The sequence below is a fragment of the Ornithodoros turicata genome, chromosome 6 (assembly GCF_037126465.1).
Source record: "Ornithodoros turicata isolate Travis chromosome 6, ASM3712646v1, whole genome shotgun sequence".
In the NCBI taxonomy this organism is placed as follows: domain Eukaryota; kingdom Metazoa; phylum Arthropoda; class Arachnida; order Ixodida; family Argasidae; genus Ornithodoros; species Ornithodoros turicata.
The window spans coordinates 54,253,289-54,278,357 of record NC_088206.1 but is presented as its reverse complement, the minus strand read 5'-3'; the positions used below and the strand labels follow the sequence as shown (position 1 = coordinate 54,278,357).

General features: G+C 46.0%; 2 protein-coding genes across 3 annotated transcripts; one reads left to right on the top strand and one right to left on the bottom strand.

The window, feature by feature from the left end:
- Positions 1-3,025: 3,025 nt before the first annotated feature.
- On the top strand, positions 3,026-4,859 carry LOC135396727 (heat shock protein 70 B2-like). Its single transcript, XM_064627864.1, has one exon. The coding sequence runs from the start codon at positions 3,164-3,166 to the stop codon at positions 4,775-4,777; it is 1,614 nt and encodes a 537-aa protein (XP_064483934.1). The 5' UTR covers positions 3,026-3,163; the 3' UTR covers positions 4,778-4,859.
- A 10,850-nt stretch (positions 4,860-15,709) lies between these two features.
- Positions 15,710-19,759, bottom strand: LOC135396728 (uncharacterized). Of its 2 annotated transcripts, XM_064627865.1 has the most exons (3): positions 19,582-19,759; positions 15,996-19,517; positions 15,710-15,937 (listed from the first exon to the last, which is right to left on the bottom strand). In XM_064627865.1, coding segments are annotated over exons 1-3 (3,546 nt in total). In that variant the 5' UTR covers positions 19,583-19,759; the 3' UTR covers positions 15,710-15,914. The 2 variants fall into 2 exon arrangements, with proteins under 2 accessions (XP_064483935.1, XP_064483936.1); XM_064627866.1 differs by having other exon boundaries at positions 15,996-19,588.
- Between the last annotated feature and the right edge of the window lie 5,310 nt (positions 19,760-25,069).

The following is a 25,069-nucleotide window of genomic DNA, read 5'->3' as shown; positions in this document are numbered from 1 at the left end:
CTAATTATCGATAATTATTAATTGAGCTTCATGGTTCATTCTTATTAATCGAATTTTGTAGATTGGGTGATTCCTGATCGTATGGCAAGTGATGTGTAGTGAGATAGATTTCACAAGGTTATATACATAAATACCTAATTTCAACCTAATTTCAACTGAGTACCTTCAATGTTGAAATGGCGTAGCGCGGGAAAAGATGAACACAAGGAAGATACGGCGACAGGACAAGCGCTACTTTCAACGGCTTAATTTAAAAATAAAAATAAAAAATAAGAACGAACACGAACACACAGCAGTGAGCGAGTTAAAGTGAGTACAAGGTGTGCGTATTCATTGCGTACAAAGGAGTACTGAGAGTTTGTACAAGGTTCAACAGTGTACTTGACATGCGCAAATACGAGTTGAACAAGACAAAGCGAGAGGGTCTCGCTGTCATGTAATCAAGAAAGGAAAAACGGATAACAATGGAAGAAACGGGAAGGTTACAATTCACGTAAAAACCCAATTTCTTTATCCAACAGGTTACTTTTTTATCTCGTGTTAGCGCCGCGAAGCAACTGTGGCTGTGAGCGGAATACGGATATGGATAGATGGAGAGACAGAAAGGAGTGGGGGACAAGAGGGGGGAATTGGCTGACCTCTCTCAATAGTTACAAAGAAGAAGAAGGGGGTGTTAGTAGCGCGTCGAGCTGGGCCGATTTGGACGGGAACATTCCCGACATTCGTCTGGAAAGTCTGCCGGAAAACCCAGGGAGAACCACTGTCAGCAGAGCCGCGGTGGTAGGATTCGAACCCACTCCTTCCCAGTCTTCAGCACGCCCTTGGCCACCCATCCCAAACATCCCATGTCATCATCACTTCTTCATTTATTGTTGTCGTTGTTGTTGTTGTTGGCCACCACCAACGAGCGAACCCTTTTAACCCTCTCGGTCATCTGCCTGACCAGTATTTTTTTAAAACTGATTTTAATGCCGGCATAACGAACTGGTGAATGGATGGAACATTTATGCATTTAACTATGAAAATAACTTTCGTCGAACGTAGGTATGGCCCGAAGGAATTGTATATTCAACGTTTCAAACAATATATTTCTTCTCATAGTTAACACAGGAAAAAAATAGAAAGGAACAGTCTGGAATGCCGTTCTTAGATGGGGGGGGGGGGATATATTTATTAGAAGAAAAAATGAAAAAAAAAGAGAAGGAAAGGTCAGTCAAACGGAGTGTCGGCTTGCTATTCCGCAAGTAAATAATAAATGAAAACAATTAGGTTCAGCGTGAGTATAATATCCTGCGGGAGGAACACTCTGCATGGAGTGGGTAGATGAACGTCACATGCGCGGGAGCTTCTAGAAGAGTGACATAGGCGGCAAGGGTTGGTTGCCCTCTGTGACTCACACGGACAGCAACGTTTCGCGTTGTCCGGAATCCTAAAGTGTCGCGATATGGAACTTTATGGGCGTTCCTATTGATTTTAAACCTGTACATTACACCTAAGCACCGTTCGTGTATATGTTGAGTACCGCAATTGCAACATTCGTAGCAGGCTACTGAATCGCCGCAAACAACATTGTTGAACACATAACCTTTTCCTTTTACTGCACCAAAACAACGGACGACCTGCACACAATGGCAATGTCCCTAGCCAACACCGCCCTTGCTTCCGGGCACAATATATGTCTGCAGTGGATACCCAGCCACATTGGCCTCGGCGGGAACGATCGTGCAGATGCTGCGGCCAGGCGCGCACACGAACAACCCGACGCCGCGGCGCGCATACCGCTCACCCCCTCGGCTTGCCGCATCCAGATCCGCCGCTGGGCCGCCCAAGAGGCGCAGAGATTCATTCGAGAATCCGCCCGTTTCAACGACTTCCTTCGCTCCATCGACCCGGCGGTGGAGTTCTCCCCACCAAGACGTCTCCAAAGACCACAAGAGACACTCCTCCACCGACTGCGCCTCAACTTGGCATACACGCCACCGGTCCAGCGCATGATGGGGAGGCAGATCTCGGCCCTCTGCGATGCTTGCGAAGTGGTTGCGGACACATCACACCTCCTGCTGACCTGCCCCAAGTACACCAACCATCGCGATACCCTTTTCCGCTGCCTCGAACGTTTCGGGCGCTAGCCGCACTTCTTGGCCCTGTGCCTCAGCACCAACAGTGGGCCGTCACAACTGCTTTACTGCACTTCCTGAAGTGCACTGGCCTGGCCTCTAAGCTCTGAGCTGCGCGCTCCAGGAGCTTCACCTTCGTTTTCTTTCTTCTTTTTTTTTCTCTTCTCTTTCTTCTTTTTTCGTTGCTATTTTTTTTCCTTCCCTTCTTTCTTTTCGTTTTTGTTTTTCCTCCTTTTTACGGAGACTCACCTTTTCCTCTTCGTCCTTTCCTTTCTATTTATTCTTCGTTTTCTTTTGATTTTTTTTTATGGAATAGCATGCCGACCTTGGTCTGGCAGACATTTCCTTTCAATAAATATATATTCCCCCCCTTTTCCTTTTTCCTTTTTTTTTCCTTTTCCTTTATTATCAATTTAAATGCAAATACAATGTAGGGATATACCAAAAAGCGGCAAAGTAGCCGCTTGAACTTATAAATCTACTTTAAATTATTTAACACTGTTAGGATTGCAAAATCCTCCGAGATTCCTCGCATCATCTATACCAGGGGTGCCGAAGTGGCGGCCCGCGGAACCCCCGAGAAAAAGAAAAAAAGAAAAAGAAATTGGTCCCAAGCTTCATGAACGGTCGTGGCGTTGTACTGGGCGTTGTCTGGGCTCTGTACTCGTGCAGTTTGTCTTGTATTGTTTAGTGATAGAAAACTGTTGCTATTTATCTGTAACAGCCGATAACTCTCTAAATAGGAGACGACCGGCCCCGGTTGGTACATAACAGCGAAGACGACGAAAGTAACACAGAGACACACAGGGAACGTCGAACGTTCAACTTTTAATATGATTAAAGGTCATCGAACTTTCAACCTTTAATCATATGGTTCCTATGATTATACTCTTTAATCATATGTCTCATCGGCGACGCGGCGAAGTCTCAAGTCGCACCGAACCCGGAGAACACCGTCTTTGACGCCAAGAGTCTCATTGGTCGCAAGTTCGAAGACCCCAAGATCCAAGGCGACCTCAAACACTGGCCCTTCAAAGTGATATCGGATGCTGGGACCGAAGGTCAGCGTAGAGTTCAAAGGAGAACCGAAGAGATTCAACCCCGAAGAAATCAGCGCAATGGTCTTGACCAAAATGAAGGAGACGGCGGAAGCTTACTTGGGGAAACAAGTGACGGACGCTGTCATTACCGTTCCAGCCTACTTCAACGATTCGCAGCGTCAAGCGACTAAAGACGCCGGTGCCATTGCGGGCTTGAATGTCCTACGGATTATCAATGAACCAACAGCAGCCGCTCTGGCGTATGGACTCGATAAGAATCTCAAGGGCGAGAAGAACGTGCTAATCTTTGACTTGGGTGGAGGAATCTTTGACGTCTCGGTCCTTACAATTGATGAAGGATCCACGTTCGAAGTTCGCTCCACCGCTGGAGACACGCACCTCGGAGGAGAGGACTTTGACAACAGGATGGTGACCCACTTTGTCGAGGAGTTTCAGAGGAAGCACAAGAAAGACCTGCGGAAGAGCGCCCGAGCACTGAGGCGTCTGCGGACAGCATGCGAACGGGCCAAGAGGACGCTGTCGAGCAGCACTGAAGCCACCCTGGAAATCGATGCGTTGTTTGAAGGTATCGATTTCTACAGCAAGATCACTCGAGCCCGCTTCGAAGAGCTCTGCATGGACCTCTTCCGCAGTACCCTGGAACCAGTCGAACGCGCCCTGAACGACGCCAAGATGGGAAAGTCGCAAATTGACGATGTAGTCTTGGTAGGTGGCTCAACTCGCATTCCCAAGATCCAAAAGCTTCTACGCGACTTTTTCAACGGCAAAGAACTGTCAATGTCCATCAACCCTGACGAGGCTGTCGCGTATGAAACCGCAGTCCAGGCTGCGGTCCTCACAGGGGACAACAGTGAAAGCATCCGGGATGTCCTTCTGGTCGACGTCGCACCTCTTTCTCTGGGAATCGAGACCGCTGGTGGCGTAATGACCGAGATCGTGGAACGCAACAGCCGCATCCCGTGCAAGACTTCGCAGACTTTCACGACCTACTCGGACAACCAACCCGCGGTCACAATTCAAGTCTACGAAGGCGAAAGAGCATTAACTAAGGACAATCACCTCCTGGGCACATTTGACTTGAGCGGAATCCCTCCAGCCCCCAGAGGAGTGCCGCAAATCGAAGTGACCTTCGACCTGGACGCCAACGGAATCCTGCATGTCTCAGCACAGGACAAGAGCACGGGAAAGCAGGAATATATCCGTATTACCAACGGCAAGGGGAGGCTCAGCAAGGAAGAAATTGGTCGAAGAATTGACGCTGAGAAGTACCGCCAGGAGGACGAGAAGCAAAGAGAACGTGCGGCTGCCAGAAACGGACTTGAAGCTTACGTGTACAGCGTGAAGCAGACGGGGGAGGAAGCCAGTTCCAAGGTGGACCCTTCAGACCGTGACCGCGTACTGGATCTGTGTAAAGACACCATCAGTTGGATCGACGCGAACACCCTGGCTGACAAGGAAGAGTACGAACACAAGTTGAAGGAACTGCAGCAAGTGTGTAGCCCAATCATGGCTAAGCTGCACCAAGGAGCAGGAAACGTGCCTAAAGGGGGAGCCTTCCGGGGTCAGAGTTCGGGACCCACAGCTGAGGAAGTTGATTGAATAGTTGGTATGTAACGCTGCTTAAGTTATTTCTGTACATATTTGCAATGTAAATAGTGGACATAGTTGAAAAAGAGAAATAAATGCAATATCAACGGGACGTTTACCAGTGTTTCTTGTAGCACGTTCTCCAAAAGGTGTATGACAAAAAGGAACTCGGTTTCTTTGTGGGTTTAAAATGTAATCTCTCGGGGAGTTTTTGTGAATCATTTTCACATCGTTAGCGAACGGTTCTGCAAGTGTGCCAACCACAGAATTACATTCTGAGACACTGCCATTTCTGATCGGTCTCTCGCGATACCGTTAGTGAACATTTTTGCCAGTGGCCCAACCACAGGATTACATTCTGAGACACTGCCACTTCTGATTGGTCACTCTAGATAACGTTCGCGAGCCGTTTGAGCAAAAACAATTCACTAAAACTCACCAGTACTAATGCCGACGTGAAACTCAGCGACCCTGCCAACTATGAGGGGGGGGGGATATATTTATCAGACGAAAAGGAAAAGAAAAAGGCTGTTCAGAAGACCCGAATCTCTCAAGAAAGTCAGAACTGCTTTGGTCACAGACCGCTGTGTGTGATCGTACTGGGCCGAGCAGAGTGGCCAGAGAAAAGTCCGTGCACCGCAGCTCGAGTAGGCGTCGTCTCAGCGTGGCTCGAGGGGTGTCGAATCTGTGACAGTCGAGGAGAAGGTGTGGAACATCAGCTTCAACAGCGCAAGTGTGGCATTTGGGCGACTGGACAAGACCCATTTTACAGAGAAGTAGAGGGTCCTGGCGGCATTAAGGCGTAGTCGGTGTAGAATGGACGTTTCTTGACGCGAGCAGTGGTGTGTGGCAACAAAATCCATCGACGGGTCGAGAGACCGGAGATGGTCGTTCAGTCGGACAGCGTCCTCTTGAAACTTCCGAGTGCCGTTATGACGGAGTCGCTGTGTCTGTAACCGACACGACGAGGCTGAAAGTGGTAGGAGACAGTTAACTATTATATATGGGGCTTTGCACTAAAGAGTAAAATGTTTGGAGTGGAGTGGGCCCAAAAGCAAGAGAGAGAGAGAGAGAGAGAAATACATGATGACGATGATATGGGGATGACTTCCGCTCATTGAGCAGAATGCTACCCCATTGCTATTGGGGGAAAATGAGAGGATGGTGATGAGGATGATGCTGACGACGCTGACAGGGTTTTAGAGAGAGTCGATGAGGCCGGTAGTTTGCAGGAATTTGATGAAGGGTCGTAAGACGGACATCTGCTTTCGTGTGTCCCATGGTCCCAAAATGAGTCTGAGGTCAAGGGGTCGGCTGTCAATCCGCGCAAGGTCGTTTGGCAACAAGTGACGCTCTCTCCTGTAAGTGGCACATGCAATGATCACATGGTCCGCGGTCGCTGGCACACCACACTCCGGGCACAAGGGACTACTGGCACACCCTATCTGGTACCGGTAGTACGGCGAAAAGGCAACATTCAGCCGTAAGCGATGTAGGAGGAACTTAATGACGCGCGGTAGAGATGTCGGTAAGCGACACGAGAATGTTGGGTCTACAATTCCCAGTATGGTACTGGCCAGGACATCCCAACGCCATTGTTCGACGGATGAGGAGGCAGCCCAGTCACGAAGAAGGGACCGTCTGTCCCCCCTTGGGAGAACAATCGGGACACACTTGCCCTGGTGGTGAGCGGCCGCTGCGGCAGCGTCGGCAACGTGATTGCCAGAGATTCCGCAATGACCCGGAATCCATTGAAAAGCGATGGTGTGGCCGTGGGCAGTTATAGACTTCAGTAGGCGTAGAATGTTTATCACAAGTGTGGCCAGTGAGCCGCGGAGACCTGAGGTTCTCAGGCATCGAAGAGCTGACTAGGAGTCCGTACAGACTACCCATCGCCGTGGATCGCAGGTGGCCGCATATTGTAAGAACAGCAGGATTCCGTACAGCTCGGCTGAGGTCGAAGAGGTGCGATCGGACAACCGGCAACCCCGGGTGAGCGGTATCGAGGGTACCACAAAAGATGAGGATGACGAAGTTTGAGTCGTTGAGGAGCCATCCGTGAAGACCGTGCAGAACCCATCATATGCGGTGCCGATGAAATCCGTAGTCAGTTGCTGTAGTACGAGGTCGGGGTAGCTCCTTTTGTTGTCCGTGATCCCTGGGACAGAGGCGGTGACGCTTGGCGACGGAAGTGTCCACGGGGCCGTGCTTTCAGCGGCGGGGCTGATCACGAATTTCGGAACGTGGGATTTGAATGACATTATACATCCGTGGATTGGCGTGCTGCGCCTTGCCGAAGTTTCCAGATGAGCGGGTGGTGGCGATGGTGTGCAATCAGGCGGAGATACTGGCGCACAGTTTCTGTGTTTCGGAGAACTTCAAAAGGGATGTCTCGGGCTTCCGCAACCACTAGCCTTGTCTCGGCCCCGCGGGGGACACCGAGGCACACCCGTAGGCTCCGTGCCAGCATAGCGCGGATCCTCTGTGCTGAGGTGCTGGGGAGATCGTGAAGCACAGGCAGACTGTAGGTGACTGTGGCACGAATCAAGGCGTTATGCAGCATCAGGAGGTCCTTCTCATCGCGTCCCCACCTTATTCCAGCGAAGTGACGGATGACAGCGGTCCAGCGCTGAACTTTCTTCTCCATGCCATCGATGTGACGTTTCCAAGAGAGGCTAGTGGTTAGAGTTACACCGAGGAATTTGTGGTGCTGGACATTTATAAGTGGCCTGTCCCCAATGTGCAGACGGCATCGTTGCATGGATTTGCGGGAGAAGGCGAGTGCCGCACTTTTCTCCGCTGATATTTCCATCCCTGCTCGGAGCAGGTAAGTGTGAATGTCGTCCAATGTAGCCTGGAGGCGTTGTCGCGGCACACTTGCAGCAGCAGTGCAATGTAGCCTTATTGAACATAGTGGTTCTTTGGCTACGTTTTTAATGTTCCACATGATGTTGTTACAACGCACTGCTGCTGCAAACTTACGAAGGTAGGAATGACCAAACATGTTTCTTCTGTAAGCGGCTGCGAGAGGACAACTTCCTTCACCCATGGCCTTGTATGTCCCGCGCTGCGGAATGGAGCGCCAGATCCCGAGCATTATGTCGCATAAAACGGACGTCGCCACCAGACGATGGGATAGATAACGGAAGGCACACACCAACCCGAACCGTAACGGTATCCCGAACCGGTAACCGAAGTTTTTAGATCGGTTCGGTTCCGGTTGAGCACCAAGATGGCGCTAGTAATTACGGTTCAGTTCCGGTTCAGTTCCAGCTAAAAATAATGTTTAGTTCCGGTTTTCAGTTTCTGTTCAGGTTCGGTTAGACGCTCTGGTTGTGAGAGGAGACAGGAGATCACCTCTGATTGAGCTCATCCAGCCACTAGCTCGCCAGCAGTGGAGTCGGGACATCACTGACAGGTCTCTCATGTATTCGGTGGATCCAACTTTGTTTTTCTCAGTTCAAGACCGTTTACCACACTATTTTACGTCCCTCCTGCACAGGCTTTGTCTCAATGTAGCCCCTTCACTCCCGAATTCATGTACCGGATCGGATACTGTGACTATCGGGTTGTCAATCGGGATATTCCGAATCCCGAATTTCCGGATCCCGGACAATTTTTGACGTCCTGAAGTCCAGGAATTTCTTCTGAAAAATCCCAGGATTTCGTGAGAGCAAATATGACAGAAAAACCAAACATCGGTATCAATCAAAACCCTGGTCCTGTGTTAAAGGTACTGTAAAGCAGTAGACAAGCATGATATGCCGGTTATGTGACTAGAGACTTTGTTGCTTCTAAATACCATATGCGGAACCATACGACCGACAACGCGCTATAAATATTTTTAATTTGCCATGAAAGTTGCGGCGTAGCGGCGTAGTGGAGCGGTGCGACGCCTGGTGTCAAACAACCCCCTGTACAGCGGGCAACACTGAAAATTGGTATTACACACTATGACATCGGAACTTCGTTATTTTAGTAACCATATTATTAGTTTTCCTGTTTACCTATGCATTCTGAAACCCCTGTTGACAGTTTAACCTGTTAACCCCTGTTTTTGCGAAGTAACCCAGTGCTGGCCGCTGTTCGATGGGGGCTCTCCCTACTTCTCTGCTGCGCCTGCGCGCTCCTTTTGTTCAGTGGCCTCTTTCGAACGAACAAACTCTCTCTGTGAACCTCTGTGAACAAAGAAGTCCCGACGCTGTCTGGCTTCTTGAACGTCTGACACATTTTTTTCAACGGCTCAGCATTTCATTTCAGTTCGCTTATCCGTTTATCCTCAGATGTGGATCGTTGTGTGGATTGCAGGGGCGGATTTTGTGGTGGATTGTGGTGGATTGTTATGTCGGGTCCAGTGTTATACGCATGCAATGTGGTTGCCGCCGTATGTGTCAGAAGTACGGATTCATTTCGAATACCTGGTACAGTGTTGCCCGTATTATTTAATTGTAATTTTCTAATTAACTGCACCGTCTATTGGAATGAAACTTGCACAGTTTTTGTCCTGGTGGCTTCGACTATCGAATAGCTACACTAAATGACATTTGATCGGCGCTGCTTTACAGTACCTTTAATCATTGTACGATGCGATAAGCAGGCAGCGACAGTATTATAAACCGTTTAGTGGTTCGTTTCTTTCCAATCGTTATTTTTATTTGTTTTGTTTTTATTTTGTTGCTGTTCTTTATTCAAGTGGAATGTTACACCTTTTGAGGAAATTATAAAGTAATATTTCCTGTTACTTCAAGTGTGGCGGGACTCGCCATCTTTTCACGTGCAACAGTGATATGCAGATGAATAAAAAAGGCGTGGCATTATCATAGCAGAAAAAAAAAAGTAACCGTTTGGCCGTCACTATTTTACCAATGTGGTTACACTGCGAATTTTCGAGTGCTTTCCTTCAGGAAAAGGTAGATTTGACAAAGTGCACATGAACTGCGCACAGCACGCCGATATAGTCACTTGAGGTAAATGGACTTAGAAGTAGAGTCCTACACGGCCCGCGACCCACGGGCACCCGCGGGTGACCCGGGTGGTGGGTGTAGGTTTTCGGTGTCGTGCGCGTATCGGGTCGGGTGCAGTCGTCGCATTTTACAAAAACACTATTGTATTACAAAGTACACCGAGTTGCTGAATTTCTTACGCGTCTGTACTGCAGTCGCTCGAAATATGACGTAAAACGTCGCTGACAGGGGCGGAACAAACGCTCACACCGTTAGGGTGCAATAGTGCCTGTGTGTCCATCTTTGTTCATGTCACGTTTCGTATCATCATGCCTCGAGTCACAAACCGACACGCATATGCACCTTTTTGCCCCCTGCGCTGATGCCGTGCAAGAAACCATGCACACAGACACATCCAGTCATCAGGGAGTATATTGGTTTATTGGTCAATGTTCATCGCGTTGCCGCGGTAGCGGTGCGGTGCGGGTGAGCTTTTGGAAAAAATATGCGGGCTGCGGGCGGATGCGAATCTCAATTTGTAACGGGACGTGGATTGCGTGTCGGGTGCGGATTTGAACCTGCGGGTACGAGTCGGACGCGGGTTAGATAATTCTGACCCGCGCAGGACTATACTTGGAAGCACCATCTGTACTCGTCACAATCCCGAACTCCCGTCCCGGGATTGACTGCAAAAAATCCCGAAATCCCGGGACTGCAAAAATGGCTCGGGATTGACAATCCTAACTGTGGTAGCAGTCTATGCTCCAAATGTGGCGTCGTAGCGAACATTGAGCACGTCCTAACAGAATGTGAACTCTACGAAACGGAGATGCGGCAACTGTGGTCAGTTGGGTACTGCTAGCCGACAGACATTCAACCTGGTCTGCAATTCTGGGCCCATGTCAGAGCCACGTGCAACACCGTCTATGTTTTCTGGTGTTCTTGGAGTTCCTCTTGTCTACCGGTTTGCTCCAGACGCTGTAGAGTCATACTCTGTATCTCAATGACCATTGGCGCTTCTTTCATGTGTTTTTTTTCTTCAGCTTCCTTTTTGCGGCGTAGCGCAGTCAGTGCAGGAGAGCTCAACCGTTGTACTTGTACTTTAACTTCATTCTCGTAGCTCACATCTAATATTTCGCGACTCCAAGGCAGCTCTCCAGTGTATAGCGAACAGGGGTATTCGTGGATCACTTGCGCCTGTGGGGGTGGACATACTGGAGGAACTAAGCCGTCTTGAGATCAGCGGGAACTCTATCTACTTCCAGTGGGTTCTTGCACACTGCGGCATCCGCGGCAATGAAGAGGCTGACGAGGCTGCAGCAGCTGCGTATCATTCCCGATCAAGCGTGCGACAGGCGAACCTTCCTAAATGATGTGGTGAGGCCTCTCGCACATGCGCAATGGTCTTGCGCAATGGGACGTTCCATCAAGAGTTCTGATGCGTGAAGTGGACCCTGACTTTGGCTTCACCATGCCTTCTCGTGTGCCTCGCCATTTTGCGTCGCTGATACACAGGCTTCGTCTTGGGGTTGCATTCACCCCCCCTTTCAAACATCTGATCGGCTGCTCTGACTCGATGCTCTGCTCTCGCTGGGCTGTTTTGGCGGATACCAAGCATGGGCTCCTCGACTGCCATCTGTACACCTCCCAAAGAGCAGCTCTACAGTGTCGCCTGCAGTCGATCACGGCCGCACCATTCACATTGGCAACCATTCTCGGTCCTTGGTCTAACCAGATTGACCATCGCCAAGTTCTTGAGTATTTCAAGATTTTTCTCCGGGACACTTGTCTCCTCTCTACCCTATGGTCTGCCTGCGTACCTGTGTGCTGTGTGTGTGTTTTTGTGTGCTGTGGTTTTGCCTACCGTTCTGATGGCTTACTGACTCCACTGACTATCGACCCTATTTAGCATCGTTCATCACCTCATCATCAGGACACATCTCATCCTGCCCGGGCCGCACCTTACGTGGCGGATTTCCCCATTCACTATCATTAACTTATTAGTTGTTGTTGTTGTTTCGCGTGTAGTGGAGTAGTGTATACTGCTCTCCAGTGGTGAATCACCCCATGTCATAGTCGCGATTTATTTGTTGTTGGTGTTGTTTGCTTTTGGGCCCACTCGACTGCGAAAATTTGACTGTAAAGCAGGGATGGGCAGTATTTAAATGCATTGTAATTAAAATACTTTTTAGAGTATAAATACGTGTATTTATATTTTGTACTTAAATACAGACTCGAAAAATGTATTTATAATTATATTTAAATACCAGTTCGGGTATTTATTATTGTAAATACTTTGAATGCTCCTCAGAATATACTGGTTCATACCTTAAAGTTGCCCTGCATTTGACCTTTCGGGAAGAAGGGCCAGCTTGGGGCGCAGTTATGCCGTGTTTGCGATAGCATGCGCATGCGACAAACCATTTTAGATGGCGCGTTTTTCACTGTGGTTGCGGACAACGGTTGCGACTACCCGATAACCTTGTTATACGAAGCATCTCCACAAAACTTAAAAAAGGGGCAGTAAAATGCAAAAACAAGTTGACTTCAGATTACGTTACACGCTATGTTAATTTCGAATTTGTTATCATAATTCAAAACTTTGATTCCGTGACGGAACTATATAATGGAAATTATACCGGGCGCTTTCTTGCTTCGGCGCCAAGCAGTGAACGTCTTTTCAGCTCGTGCATCGGTGTTTTAGTTCATGCTGCGCGTGCACGCGCGTGCCATGCCATGCAGAAAGCTCCGGTGAAAAACATAGTGCGCGCTGATCTCTATGTATAAAGGCTGTATCGCGCATGGGAGAGGGGCGCGTGGGAGAGAGGTGCAGCAACCGGCCGCCATGTTGGAGGGCCCACTGGCGCCGACTGCTCCCATAGGAAACAATGGGAAGCGATTTGATTTGGAGTATTTATTCCACTTTAAACGCTCCTCATTGCTGATTAGCACGCATCTTTATTAGGAATCAGTGTGCTGATGTATTCCAAACGTGCTTCAGCCGTGTTCCTCTAGTTTTTAATGGTAAAATTGCCTTCTTTTTCTTCTCCGCTGCCTGTATTCCGGATGCACAGGGAGCATACGCATGAAGGTGAATTCGGTGAATGTCAACCTATAAAATTCATTCTTTTTGCTCAGAAAGGTTTCACACTGTTTGTTATTGTGAAGTACTTCCGTTTTTACATTTTTTGTTTGTTTTCGTTTCTGTTCGGTTTTTCGTGTAGTGTTCCGCGGTTCTCGTTCGTTATTGTGTGGTTTGGTGTTGTATGGTTCTCGTTTGACTTTTTCTGTTATCGTATTATGTTCTACGAGTGTCTCTGTGTATTGCAGAACACACAACCTCGATCCTTTATTCTGAAGGGGATCATTATTTTATTCACCACATCACCACCAGCAATGGGGTGGAGTATGAACCCTGGCGATGAAACTCCCCATTTCTAATCTTAAAATAACGTTATTGTCACGAGTGCTTTGCAGTTGTTCAGTTTTCAGCGTATTTCATTACAGAAATTCGAAGCGCTGTGCACGAAGAGCATGCACATGCACTTATCACACACGCTGTAGGAGCGACTGCACATACGAGGTTAACACAGCAGTTTATTTACTTCCGTCGTACCTCACAGATTAAAAGAACAGTGGAACAAATTGGCATATTGGCGTAGGTTCTGCATCCGGTTCTTCGGCACAGCTGAGCGACTGTGAGGGGAACCTGCAAGCACAAGCGCATTGTTTATAGAAAATACATGGTCTTGAGATGTGTATAGGAGCAGCCACACATACTTTCTTGGTACGCAATGGCACCAGCGAAGTTGCAATGCAAACAAGTCCGAGTTGTCAGATGCATGCGATACGAATAAACAGATCCCCCCCCCCCCCACCAAAAAAATAAAATAAAGAGCTTACCTGTGAAAAATTATCCCTCTTTCTCTGTCCGTTTGAAGTGTACTCAAAGCTGCAACAAACTGGCATGACTCCTTAGTTTAAAGTAAATCTTAAAAAATACGGGCGCGGCCCCGCTTGAACTAAATGCAGACGACACAATGCGTTGGGCCCACCAATATGGCGGCCGCTGACCACGCTGTGGAGCACCCTGCACCCTATGCGCGATCAGCCTATACTATAGAGATCAGTGTTGTGAAGCGAACTGGCGTCGCTGTCCGAAGGATATGAAAATAAATGTTGTCTGCGGAACATTCGCCAGAACTGATGTGGGCTACAATTCAGTGAATCGGTATTGAAAAATGAGACAGTACGCATCATGCCGCGCATATACCAAACACTACGATCGGACCCGTTCCAAATCCACACGGCCACGATAGGTAAGCGCGCGCTTCTCCTGCTGTCTCATTGGATGCCTCCTGTGGATCCTATTCGTTGCCGCACAAGACAACGGCCGACAACGGCAAGCCCTTTCACCATCACCACCACCACCACCACCGCCGCACAAGACGGCTGTGTTTTCAATGCGTTTTCCTTCTAAACGGTAGCGCCGTGTGGACTAGTTTTGCTTGCATTACACTAATTGACACACGCACTTTCATTTGAGAGCAAGTTGTTTTTGCATTTTAGTGCCCCTTTAATACGAGCCTTTGTTGATCGCCACCTGTGGAGATGCTGTTCTCCTTTGCGAATCTGATTGTACGGCCGAACCGAATATGCCTAAACGATGCAGTCTTCGAGAAACTTCTCATCTTAAAATCGCCATGATAATCTAGCACATAAATGCTATTGTTCGTTGCTGATTTGTTGCTATCATCATCGTTATTTCTGTAGTTCCAGATGACATCTTCCTCACAGTATTTACGGTAGTAATTACAGTATTTAAATACTGTATTTATATTTTGTAATTAAATACTCATATTGAAAAGTATTTATGAATATATTTAAATACCCATTTCAACAAAGTATGTTGTATTTATATTTAAATACTAAAAAAATGCATTTCTGCCCATCCCTGCAGCGCAAAGCCCCCTAATCTCAGCCCCCCCCCCCCAGCCCTTTAGTCTGATGTAATCCTGTGGTCGGGCAGCGGCAAAACCGTTCGCTAACGATGTGACATTCATTCACAAGAACTCCCTTAAAGATTACTTTCCATACCCACAAGTAGTAGTAGTAATTAACTGGAAAAAAAATGGGGGAAAGACTTGGAGCAGGGTGGCTGCCATAAGGGCGCCTGCAGGTCCATCTCATTGTTTTGAGGTTTATGATAGTAGTATAGAGCCGTTACGTACAACAGCCACTTTTTTCTAATCCAGTTGTAGAAATTTCTAATCCACCACCCATTTCTAATCCAGGTCAAGCCAGGTCTAATCCAGGCTCCACCCATTCATGGTGATCCATCCAATTTCTATGTGATTGGCTACCCTTCATTGCCACATCTGCTCACTCGCTCATAAACACCAAATTATCTATTCTATTCAATTCTAAGTTGGCTCATAGGCTTCCAAATCGCTCTTTTTTCTAATCCAGTTCTAGGAATTTCTAATCCACCGCCCATTTCTAATCCAGGTCAAGTTACTTCTAAACCCTCTAGTTGGTTGGTCACAGCTCCACCCCTTCATCCATTCAATTTCTGCATGATTGGCTACCATTCATTGCCACAACATCTGCTCACTCGCTCGTAGACACCAAAATGATCTATTCTATTCAATTCTAAGTCGGCTCATAGGTTTCTAAATCGCTCACCTGTCTATTGGTCTGGGGGTGGTCACTTTCATTCATTTCTAAAACCTAGTGATTGACTCACGATCCTATTGGCTGCCTCCCATACATGTTCGATAGACTCATTGGTCATTCCTACTCACAGGTTACGCGGTCACACGCTTTCAACCGCATATTGCTTCATAATTCCAGCTGCATGATAGACAACCCACTCATTGATCAAACCCATTCATTTTTAGGTCAGCTCACAGTTCCCCCCGAATTGCTTAGTCATCCGGGAGGCCTTCTTTTTTAGCCTGAGTGACTCTCGGCAATGGTTGGGACACAAAAACATGGTAAATAGTTTTCAATGTTTATTGAGTACATCATGGCAGTCTCGGAGATATTGCAGTTCTCCCTGGGGACACATCCATGCACGCTGTACATCTCCGCTCGCATCCATGGCATTTTTCGCATAAGAACAATGTGGATCACCCAGGCACTCGTCCTTCTCTGTCCATGACCCAGAGGCAAACCGCAGGAGAGAACAGTACGTGACAGAAGCATTAATTCTCTTCCTGCACATCTTCTGAAGAGATGAAAGAACATTATGAGCTTCACTATTTATATCACCCACTTAAACTTACCGTATTCGTAGCTTCCATAAGGATAGGAGTCGACGTCATTGCACAGGTATCTCTTGTCGTCGTATACCATCAGACTTCTTTTGACATTTCTGATGGTGTACATACACTGCTTCTTTCCAACGATTGATACTTGTTCATTCGATACGCTCGTGTGATTGAACAAGGTATTGTAGTATGTCTCATGGAGGAGGTGCTTGCGTACAATATTCTTTTTGACCCCTTTAGCTCTTGCAATTTGCTTTCCTCCAGCTAATTTGACGGAATACATTTTAGCTTTCAAACATACTACTTCCTCAATAGGTACACTACCAGTTTCACTTTTGAATGCCCCAAGTCTTCCACGATTCTTTTCACTGTACAGTGGATGATCCCGATCGAAGGAAGACAGATCTAAGTGGTCGTCGGCGATCGCTCGTAACTGATCTTCGTAGTCCTTGCAGAATAGGCCGAGGATCAAAGAATCCGTGTCAAAGTAGCAGGTAATCACCGGACAAGTGAGCTTGCTCAGCAGAGTTTCGTAGTAGAATGAGTACATGGTTAATTTACTGAGTTCTAAAATCGTAAACCCAATCTGGAGCGGGAAATCGCATCGCACTTTTCTTTTGCGCATTTCGTACATGACACAATCTGGGGACAAAATTTCCATCCGCACGCATTCTGCCCGACTCCCGAGGCGACTCGCCGTCTCCTCATCGAAGGCTACTCGAATATCACGCATGTTAAATTTATTTAAAAGTGTTCTCCCAAAGACTGCATTATTTGAGAGTTTGTAGAAGTTTCTTTCGAAAGTCGTACACGAGGCAACGCGTCTGGCAACATTGTCCTCGATGTAGGGACGCAGGAATGGTGCTTGACGAAATTTTAGAATTCGGTGAATTTTTGTCACCCTCATGCCCAATCTACAATAGAGTGCGAGCAACGCGTAATGAACGACGTATTCGACCTTGTCCTTGCACGTGAGCAACAGCTTTTTGCTGTTAGCAGGCTGATACACTAATTCTTCGAGAAGCCCTCGCTGGAATGGCGAGAGCCATTCCTTCGGGACAACTGCCTTCTCGGGAGCCAGGGGGAAATACCTCGTTAGAGCGTGGATAGATTTTGGATACTCCAAGTCACATACGTACACATACCCCACCTCCGAATCCGTGGGGTGACGCATAAAATCCACGGAGCTAAAATCCTCGACCCATTCGAAATCACCGACAGGGAGGTGCTTTATCATACTAAATCCGTAAAGATTGTTGCAATCTATGTATGATATGTACACCTCCTCTTTATCAGAATCATAGCCGCTACACAGAGGGTTATTGGCACGCAAATGACGCCTGCTCGCCTGACAGAGCCCGCCTCTAACGCCCGATTCGATGGTTCTGTACATTTCCTCATCGGTAATCAATTCCAATTTTGCATTCGTATAATTTAACGCGCATTGCCACGAATAGGATGCCAGAGAAACGCAATGAAGCAATTCCAATCCGCGTGCGCTGTAGCACAGGCGACGGAAGTGCTGCATTATGTCTGCATGTAAGAGGGCATCCGTTTTCAGGTACAATGTGTTATAATCCCGTAAACTCGAGCACCCAAAATGTTCAAATACATGCACAGCGTACTGGTAGTCCTCATCGCTTACATCTTCCCCAGTTAGATCATTTCGAAAAGCGGATTTTTCTGGGAGATTTAATTCATCGTAAACTGCAAAAGAACTGACATAGCTGTACGGGAATACACCTTTACGAAGTAAAATTTCGTAGTCCTTTCCAAATACCTGCTTCAAGCATTGGAATGCCTCGGCTCCCCCCATGGATTTGACGGTTTCCACGAGGTCCCCCAATGACGAATTTAGGTACTGCATGGTATCTCTGAAGAGGAAGGTACCAATTTCGAACGAACGAATTTTTTCCATGGAGCTGGCCACAATGAAGGGAGGTCGCTTCCACCCGAGAACGTGAAATTCCCGTAACAGTCCAGCCAGATCATAAGACAAATTGTGGACCATGATCGGCAATTTTTCTCTGGTAGTGCACGCGACGTTACAGGGGTTGCACAGTGTCGCGATATAATTTGTCTCACCCGCAGTACAATGCTTCGAATGATCATGATGCCGGACACGAGGTAGGTCTTTCGCGAATTCCCGTTTACAATATGCACAGTGGGTAGCAGCTCTGTGCTTGGCCTGTTGTTCATCGCTCAACACCATTGCAGCGGGGCAGGCGTTCAAGGCAATCATTTCATCACGCATTTCCATGAGTGCCTTCACACACTGCTTTGCCGCATCTTCCCCATGGTGTGTTCTAATACGCATCACCTTTGAGTCGTGGGTACGCACGAGCACAGCACAGAAGCTAGAGGTAATGTGACGTTGCATGCCAACACCACTGGGTGCGAGTACGCTCTCAGTGTCCAACGCAACGACGTAGTTGTACTGCTGCATGTACTGTATTTTAGTAAACTCTACAAATTTTTTTCCCGGCTCGCAAAATTCCAACAGGATTTCGTTCACGTCCGTGCAAAGGCGTCGATGTTTCGCCATGCTCTCTTCCTTCACGAAAGAGCGTGTACAGCGTTCGCATACGAAATGGTCAATTCTTGTTGTCAACAAGCGTTCGAGGGACTTAATTCCAAAAAAATGCTCATCTACCTCCAACAAGTGAATTTTCTTTTCCCATTCTAGTTTTGGGGGTCGCGACACATGTACTCCCTGATCGACGTACGCGTACACGTAGACGGAAATCTTGTTTTGGTTTTCGAATTCGTCAAGATCAGAGAAGGATACAGGGAAGTGACTAGGCCACCAGTACTCTGTTGCATAATTTTCATATTTTTTCCATCGGTTCCTTTCCTGCGGGTGCAAGAGGGCAAGTGTATTGTATTTAAAGCACTCGCCCTCCTTACGCTCTGGTAAAGGGACATTCGTTAACACGTTTCTGCGTTTAGCCAGATTCGTGGGAAGTACCCCATTGCACCCGAATTTTTTAGTTTGCACAGCGGAAATACACATTTGAACTTTTTGGACGTCAATGGATACAAACCCACTACCCTCGCGCTGGTAATTTTCAATGCGCCAGGTGGACTCCTGAATCACATCCATCAAAGTATTTGCGATAGCTCCGTCGCTGTGGACTTCGCGAGCAAGCGCCATAAAATGAGCTATGTGTGCGGTTACATCCCCTCGATTTTCTTTCATCATTAGAACGTCAGAACAAATGCAAAACCTAAAGGGTATTCTTTGTGCTCGCAAAATAGCAATTATGTTGTGGAGGTGGTTCATTAAATATTGTCGCAAGTCCTCTACTCCCTGATCGTGAACAGATGCCAATAGCACAAACGCTTTGACGATACCTCGAAATGCGCTATCAGTTTGAAAGAAAGGCAGGAAGGAAATGTCCACATAGGGATGTGATCGCTCAACATGAGCATGCAATGTGCCAGGTGAAATGTCTGGAGAAGATGGTGAATTCTCTTCCAATGGCTCATCATCCCCGATATCATGAGGATCAAAAAAGCAGAACACGCATCTAGGCACTGAAAAAAAAAGAAGAAACACTAAGAAAACGTGCACCACAGAGCGTGGATGAAAAATACTTACTTTTGAAGCGAGCTCCGCACACTCCCGAAGCGATGCGAAGACTGCTGCCTCTTTACACATCCTCCTCACTTATATAGCGGCGACCTCGCTGCATGCCCCAACATGCACGGGCGCGAGGAGTCCTCATAGCCTAAAAATAAACTTGCTCTGCATGTTCAAGGTCGCAGCTTGCCCTTGGCTTCACGTAATGCTCCGTCCGCCTACACCATTGCCGCACATGAGCGCAAAGTTCTCTCTCATCACATGTCATTCCGATATGCAGGTTGCTACCATGAGCAGGCACACAACCATCCCTTTTTATTCACAGTGGCTGTGGAATTTCAATAATATTACTTAAATGAAACAAATTGCAGTGAAATGCAGATTCATCTCAGACAGGAATTTCAACCCGCAGCATTAAGCCCTCAGATACCAGCATTTCTGCTCGAATAGCAAACTACCTATGACTTCAAAAATTAAAGCTAACAAACTACTGTCAACTGACAAAACATACATTTCTCCTATCAGATAATTATTGCATAATGCTACATACAGTCGCATTGTCCCTGCGTAAAGAAACCACAGGACAAGGGTACACAAATTCACTTAAGCGATGAGGGAAAAGGCTTAAGACCTCAGGTCACCACACATCGCCACGCGGCTAGCTCAACATGACACCAACAACATACTAGAAGCGGGAAGAACTGCAACACTGCTAAACAAGTCCAGACATGCCACGATGACATCACAAACCAAGAAAAAAGCACACACGCGCGCGCACACAGCAGCTCAGGAATGCACAAGGAGAGGTGCTTTATTGGAATTTCTACTCCTGGCTCAGACACCAACATTTCTGCTCAAATACCCATAACTGCAAGATTAAGTACTGCTTACTTCATTGAGCACCCAACAAAATCAAACAAACAAACAAAAACAAACAAACTCACTTTCCGTGATAGAACACTATTCAGCTTTACCAAGTGATTTTCTTCTGCTTTAGCAGTGAAAGAAAAAAAGAGCCATGAAAAATTACACGTACTTTTGCTTGAATAGCTATAACTGCAAAAAAAAAGAAAGAAACCGAAGCACATGCTAATAAACGGAGAAAAAGGCACTCATGTCTGGTATCTGATAGTGCCACATACACAGACGCATTGTCGCAAAGAAACCACAGGACAAGGGTACACAAATTCACTTAAGCGATGAGGGAAAAGGCTTAAGACCTCAGGTCACCACACATCGCCACGCGGCTAGCTCAACATGACACCAACAACATACTAGCGGCGGGTAAAATTGCAACACTGCTAAACAAGCCCCAACATGCCACGATGACGTCACAAACCAAGAAAAAAAGCACACGCGCGCGCGCACACAGCAGCTCAGGAATGCACAAGGAGAGGTGCTTTATTGGAATTTCTACTCCTGGCTCAGACACCAACATTTCTGCTCAAATACCCATAACTGCAAGATTAAGCACTGCTTACTTCATCGAGCACCCAACAAAATCTAACAAACAAACACAAAACAAACAAACCCACTTTCCGTGATAGAACACTATTCAGCTTTACCAAGTGATTTTCTTCTGCTTTAGCAGTGAAAGAAAAAAAGAGCCATGAAAAATTACACGTACTTTTGCTTGAATAGCTATAACTGCAAAAAAAAAAAGAAAGAAACCGAAGCACATGCTAATAAACGGAGAAAAAGGCACCCATTTCTGCTATCAGATAATTATTGCATAATGCTACATACACAGTCGCATTGTCCCTGTGTAAAGAAAGCACAGGACAAGGGTACACAAATCGAATTGGGAAAATCACTTCTACTCGCGCAGCATAATACGATATACGCTGTTTTTTTTGTTTTTTTTACGGGCGAAAATTGCAATAAGAAGCCACTGCTATGCAAGTGCAACAACCCTCATTTTTAAACCAACATTTCATGCAATACCACATAAATTTATCACTCGAGTCACACGAAAAGGCATACACAATGTACTTACTGGTTAAGTGGGGTCACAGTTGCACACACACAACACAGACACAACGAGCGACAGTGAAAAATAAGAAATTACACACACTTCTGCTCGAATAGCAAAGTGTCAAGCATGACAAAACACATTTTCTACCACCAGAAAATTATTAAACAGAATAATACAATATTCGCAAAAATTAAGCTTGTGTGGCAAACACACGACCTGAGGAACACACCCATTCACATCTGCTTCCTGAATTTGTTATACAGGCGTGAGCGATTCGATAAGAATAGAAAGCACGCTGCTTGGAGAAAGCATATGTCATGTGCAGCGCGGTCTACTCTATTGAAAATACGATAAACCTCATTTTTCAAAAAAAAAAAAAAAATCACAGTCGGCATAATATACGGCAATATCGGCAATATCACTGAAGTCAAACACATTGAACTTACTTGTCAAGTGGGGTCCCAGCTGCACAAGCGCGCACGCACACTCACACATTTTTAGTGTCTCACAACGAGTAAAAACCCAAGGTCTATTTACAGCCACATAAATTCATATTATTCCTCACGTCAATAATTATCCAGCCATCGTCAAAACGGGGAACACGCATATGCCAATGCGAAACAATAGGCCTTCGCGCCGGATGTAATACGATATCGCCAGTCGACCGTCCCAAAGCAAAAAAGAAACACAGCATCTCAGGAATGCATGTTGCCTATATATCCAAGAACAGCGTGCAGCAATTATAACACAGAATGAGATTCATTTCTTTGTACTTTTGTTTGCTTGCATATAAATATTTCACAAGAAATATTACAGAGTGTAAAAGGAGAACAGCATTCGCTACACCCTGTAGCTCTTATCATTTTTAAACAAACCAGTTTTCATAACCACACTACCATTCACTAAATAGGGGAGTCACTAATGATTCAAATAAGATAAAATATCATTCCATCATCATTGATTGCAAACTTCACGCAAGAATAAGCAAGTGCTGCGCGTCGTATTTTTCTTATAAGAAACACGAAATCTCGCCGCGTTAAACACAAATAGCAACGATTTTTTGTATTTTGTATTTATTTTTGTCGTTTCCAGCAGCTCATTACTTTGTGCGAGCCATCAAAAATTAAAAATTTCTGATCTGCTGCTGTTAAGGTGACAAAAATAAATACAAAATACAAAAAAAATCGTTGCTGTTTGTGTTTAACGCGGCGAGATTTCGTGTTTCTTATAAGAAAAATACGACGCGCAGCACTTGCTTATTCTTGCGTGAAGTTTGCAATCAATGATGATGGAATGATATTTTATCTTATTTGAATCATTAGTGACTCCCCTATTTAGTGAATGGTAGTGTGGTTATGAAAACTGGTTTGTTTAAAAATGATAAGAGCTACAGGGTGTAGCGAATGCTGTTCTCCTTTTACACTCTGTAATATTTCTTGTGAAATATTTATATGCAAGCAAACAAAAGTACAAAGAAATGAATCTCATTCTGTGTTATAATTGCTGCACGCTGTTCTTGGATGTATAGGCAACATGCATTCCTGAGATGCTGTGTTTCTTTTTTGCTTTGGGACGGTCGACTGGCGATATCGTATTACATCCGGCGCGAAGGCCTATTGTTTCGCATTGGCATATGCGTGTTCCCCGTTTTGACGATGGCTGGATAATTATTGACGTGAGGAATAATATGAATTTATGTGGCTGTGAATAGACCTTGGGTTTTTACTCGTTGTGAGACACTAAAAATGTGTGAGTGTGCGTGCGCGCTTGTGCAGCTGGGACCCCACTTGACAAGTAAGTTCAATGTGTTTGACTTCAGTGATATTGCCGATATTGCCGTATATTATGCCGACTGTGATTTTTTTTTTTTTTGAAAAATGAGGTTTATCGTATTTTCAATAGAGTAGACCGCGCTGCACATGACATATGCTTTCTCCAAGCAGCGTGCTTTCTATTCTTATCGAATCGCTCACGCCTGTATAACAAATTCAGGAAGCAGATGTGAATGGGTGTGTTCCTCAGGTCGTGTGTTTGCCACACAAGCTTAATTTTTGCGAATATTGTATTATTCTGTTTAATAATTTTCTGGTGGTAGAAAATGTGTTTTGTCATGCTTGACACTTTGCTATTCGAGCAGAAGTGTGTGTAATTTCTTATTTTTCACTGTCGCTCGTTGTGTCTGTGTTGTGTGTGTGCAACTGTGACCCCACTTAACCAGTAAGTACATTGTGTATGCCTTTTCGTGTGACTCGAGTGATAAATTTATGTGGTATTGCATGAAATGTTGGTTTAAAAATGAGGGTTGTTGCACTTGCATAGCAGTGGCTTCTTATTGCAATTTTCGCCCGTAAAAAAACAAAAAAAACAGCGTATATCGTATTATGCTGCGCGAGTAGAAGTGATTTTCCCAATTCGATTTGTGTACCCTTGTCCTGTGCTTTCTTTACACAGGGACAATGCGACTGTGTATGTAGCATTATGCAATAATTATCTGATAGCAGAAATGGGTGCCTTTTTCTCCGTTTATTAGCATGTGCTTCGGTTTCTTTCTTTTTTTTTTGCAGTTATAGCTATTCAAGCAAAAGTACGTGTAATTTTTCATGGCTCTTTTTTTCTTTCACTGCTAAAGCAGAAGAAAATCACTTGGTAAAGCTGAATAGTGTTCTATCACGGAAAGTGGGTTTGTTTGTTTTGTGTTTGTTTGTTAGATTTTGTTGGGTGCTCGATGAAGTAAGCAGTGCTTAATCTTGCAGTTATGGGTATTTGAGCAGAAATGTTGGTGTCTGAGCCAGGAGTAGAAATTCCAATAAAGCACCTCTCCTTGTGCATTCCTGAGCTGCTGTGTGCGCGCGCGCGTGTGCTTTTTTCTGGTTTGTGACGTCATCATGGCATGTTGGGGCTTGTTTAGCAGTGTTGCAATTTTACCCGCCGCTAGTATCTTGTTGTGTATCTTGTGCTAGCCGCGTAGCGATGTGGTGACTCTGCGATTATTCCTGAGGTCTTAAGCCTTTTCCCTCATCGCTAAGGAAATTTGTGTATCCCTGTCCTGTGCTTTCTTTGCGACAATGCGTCTGTGTATGTGGCACTATCAGATACCAGACATGAGTGCCTTTTTCTCCGTTTATTAGCATGTGCTTCGGTTTCTTTCTTTTTTTTTTGCAGTTATAGCTATTCAAGCAAAAGTACGTGTAATTTTTCATGGCTCTTTTTTTCTTTCACTGCTAAAGCAGAAGAAAATCACTTGGTAAAGCTGAATAGTGTTCTATCACGGAAAGTGAGTTTGTTTGTTTTTGTTTGTTTGTTTGATTTTGTTGGGTGCTCAATGAAGTAAGCAGTACTTAATCTTGCAGTTATGGGTATTTGAGCAGAAATGTTGGTGTCTGAGCCAGGAGTAGAAATTCCAATAAAGCACCTCTCCTTGTGCATTCCTGAGCTGCGTGTGTGCGCGCGCGTGCTTGCTTTTTTCGTGGTTTGTGATGTCATCGGGCATGTCTGGGCTTGTTTAGCAGTGTTACGATTTTACCCGCCTCT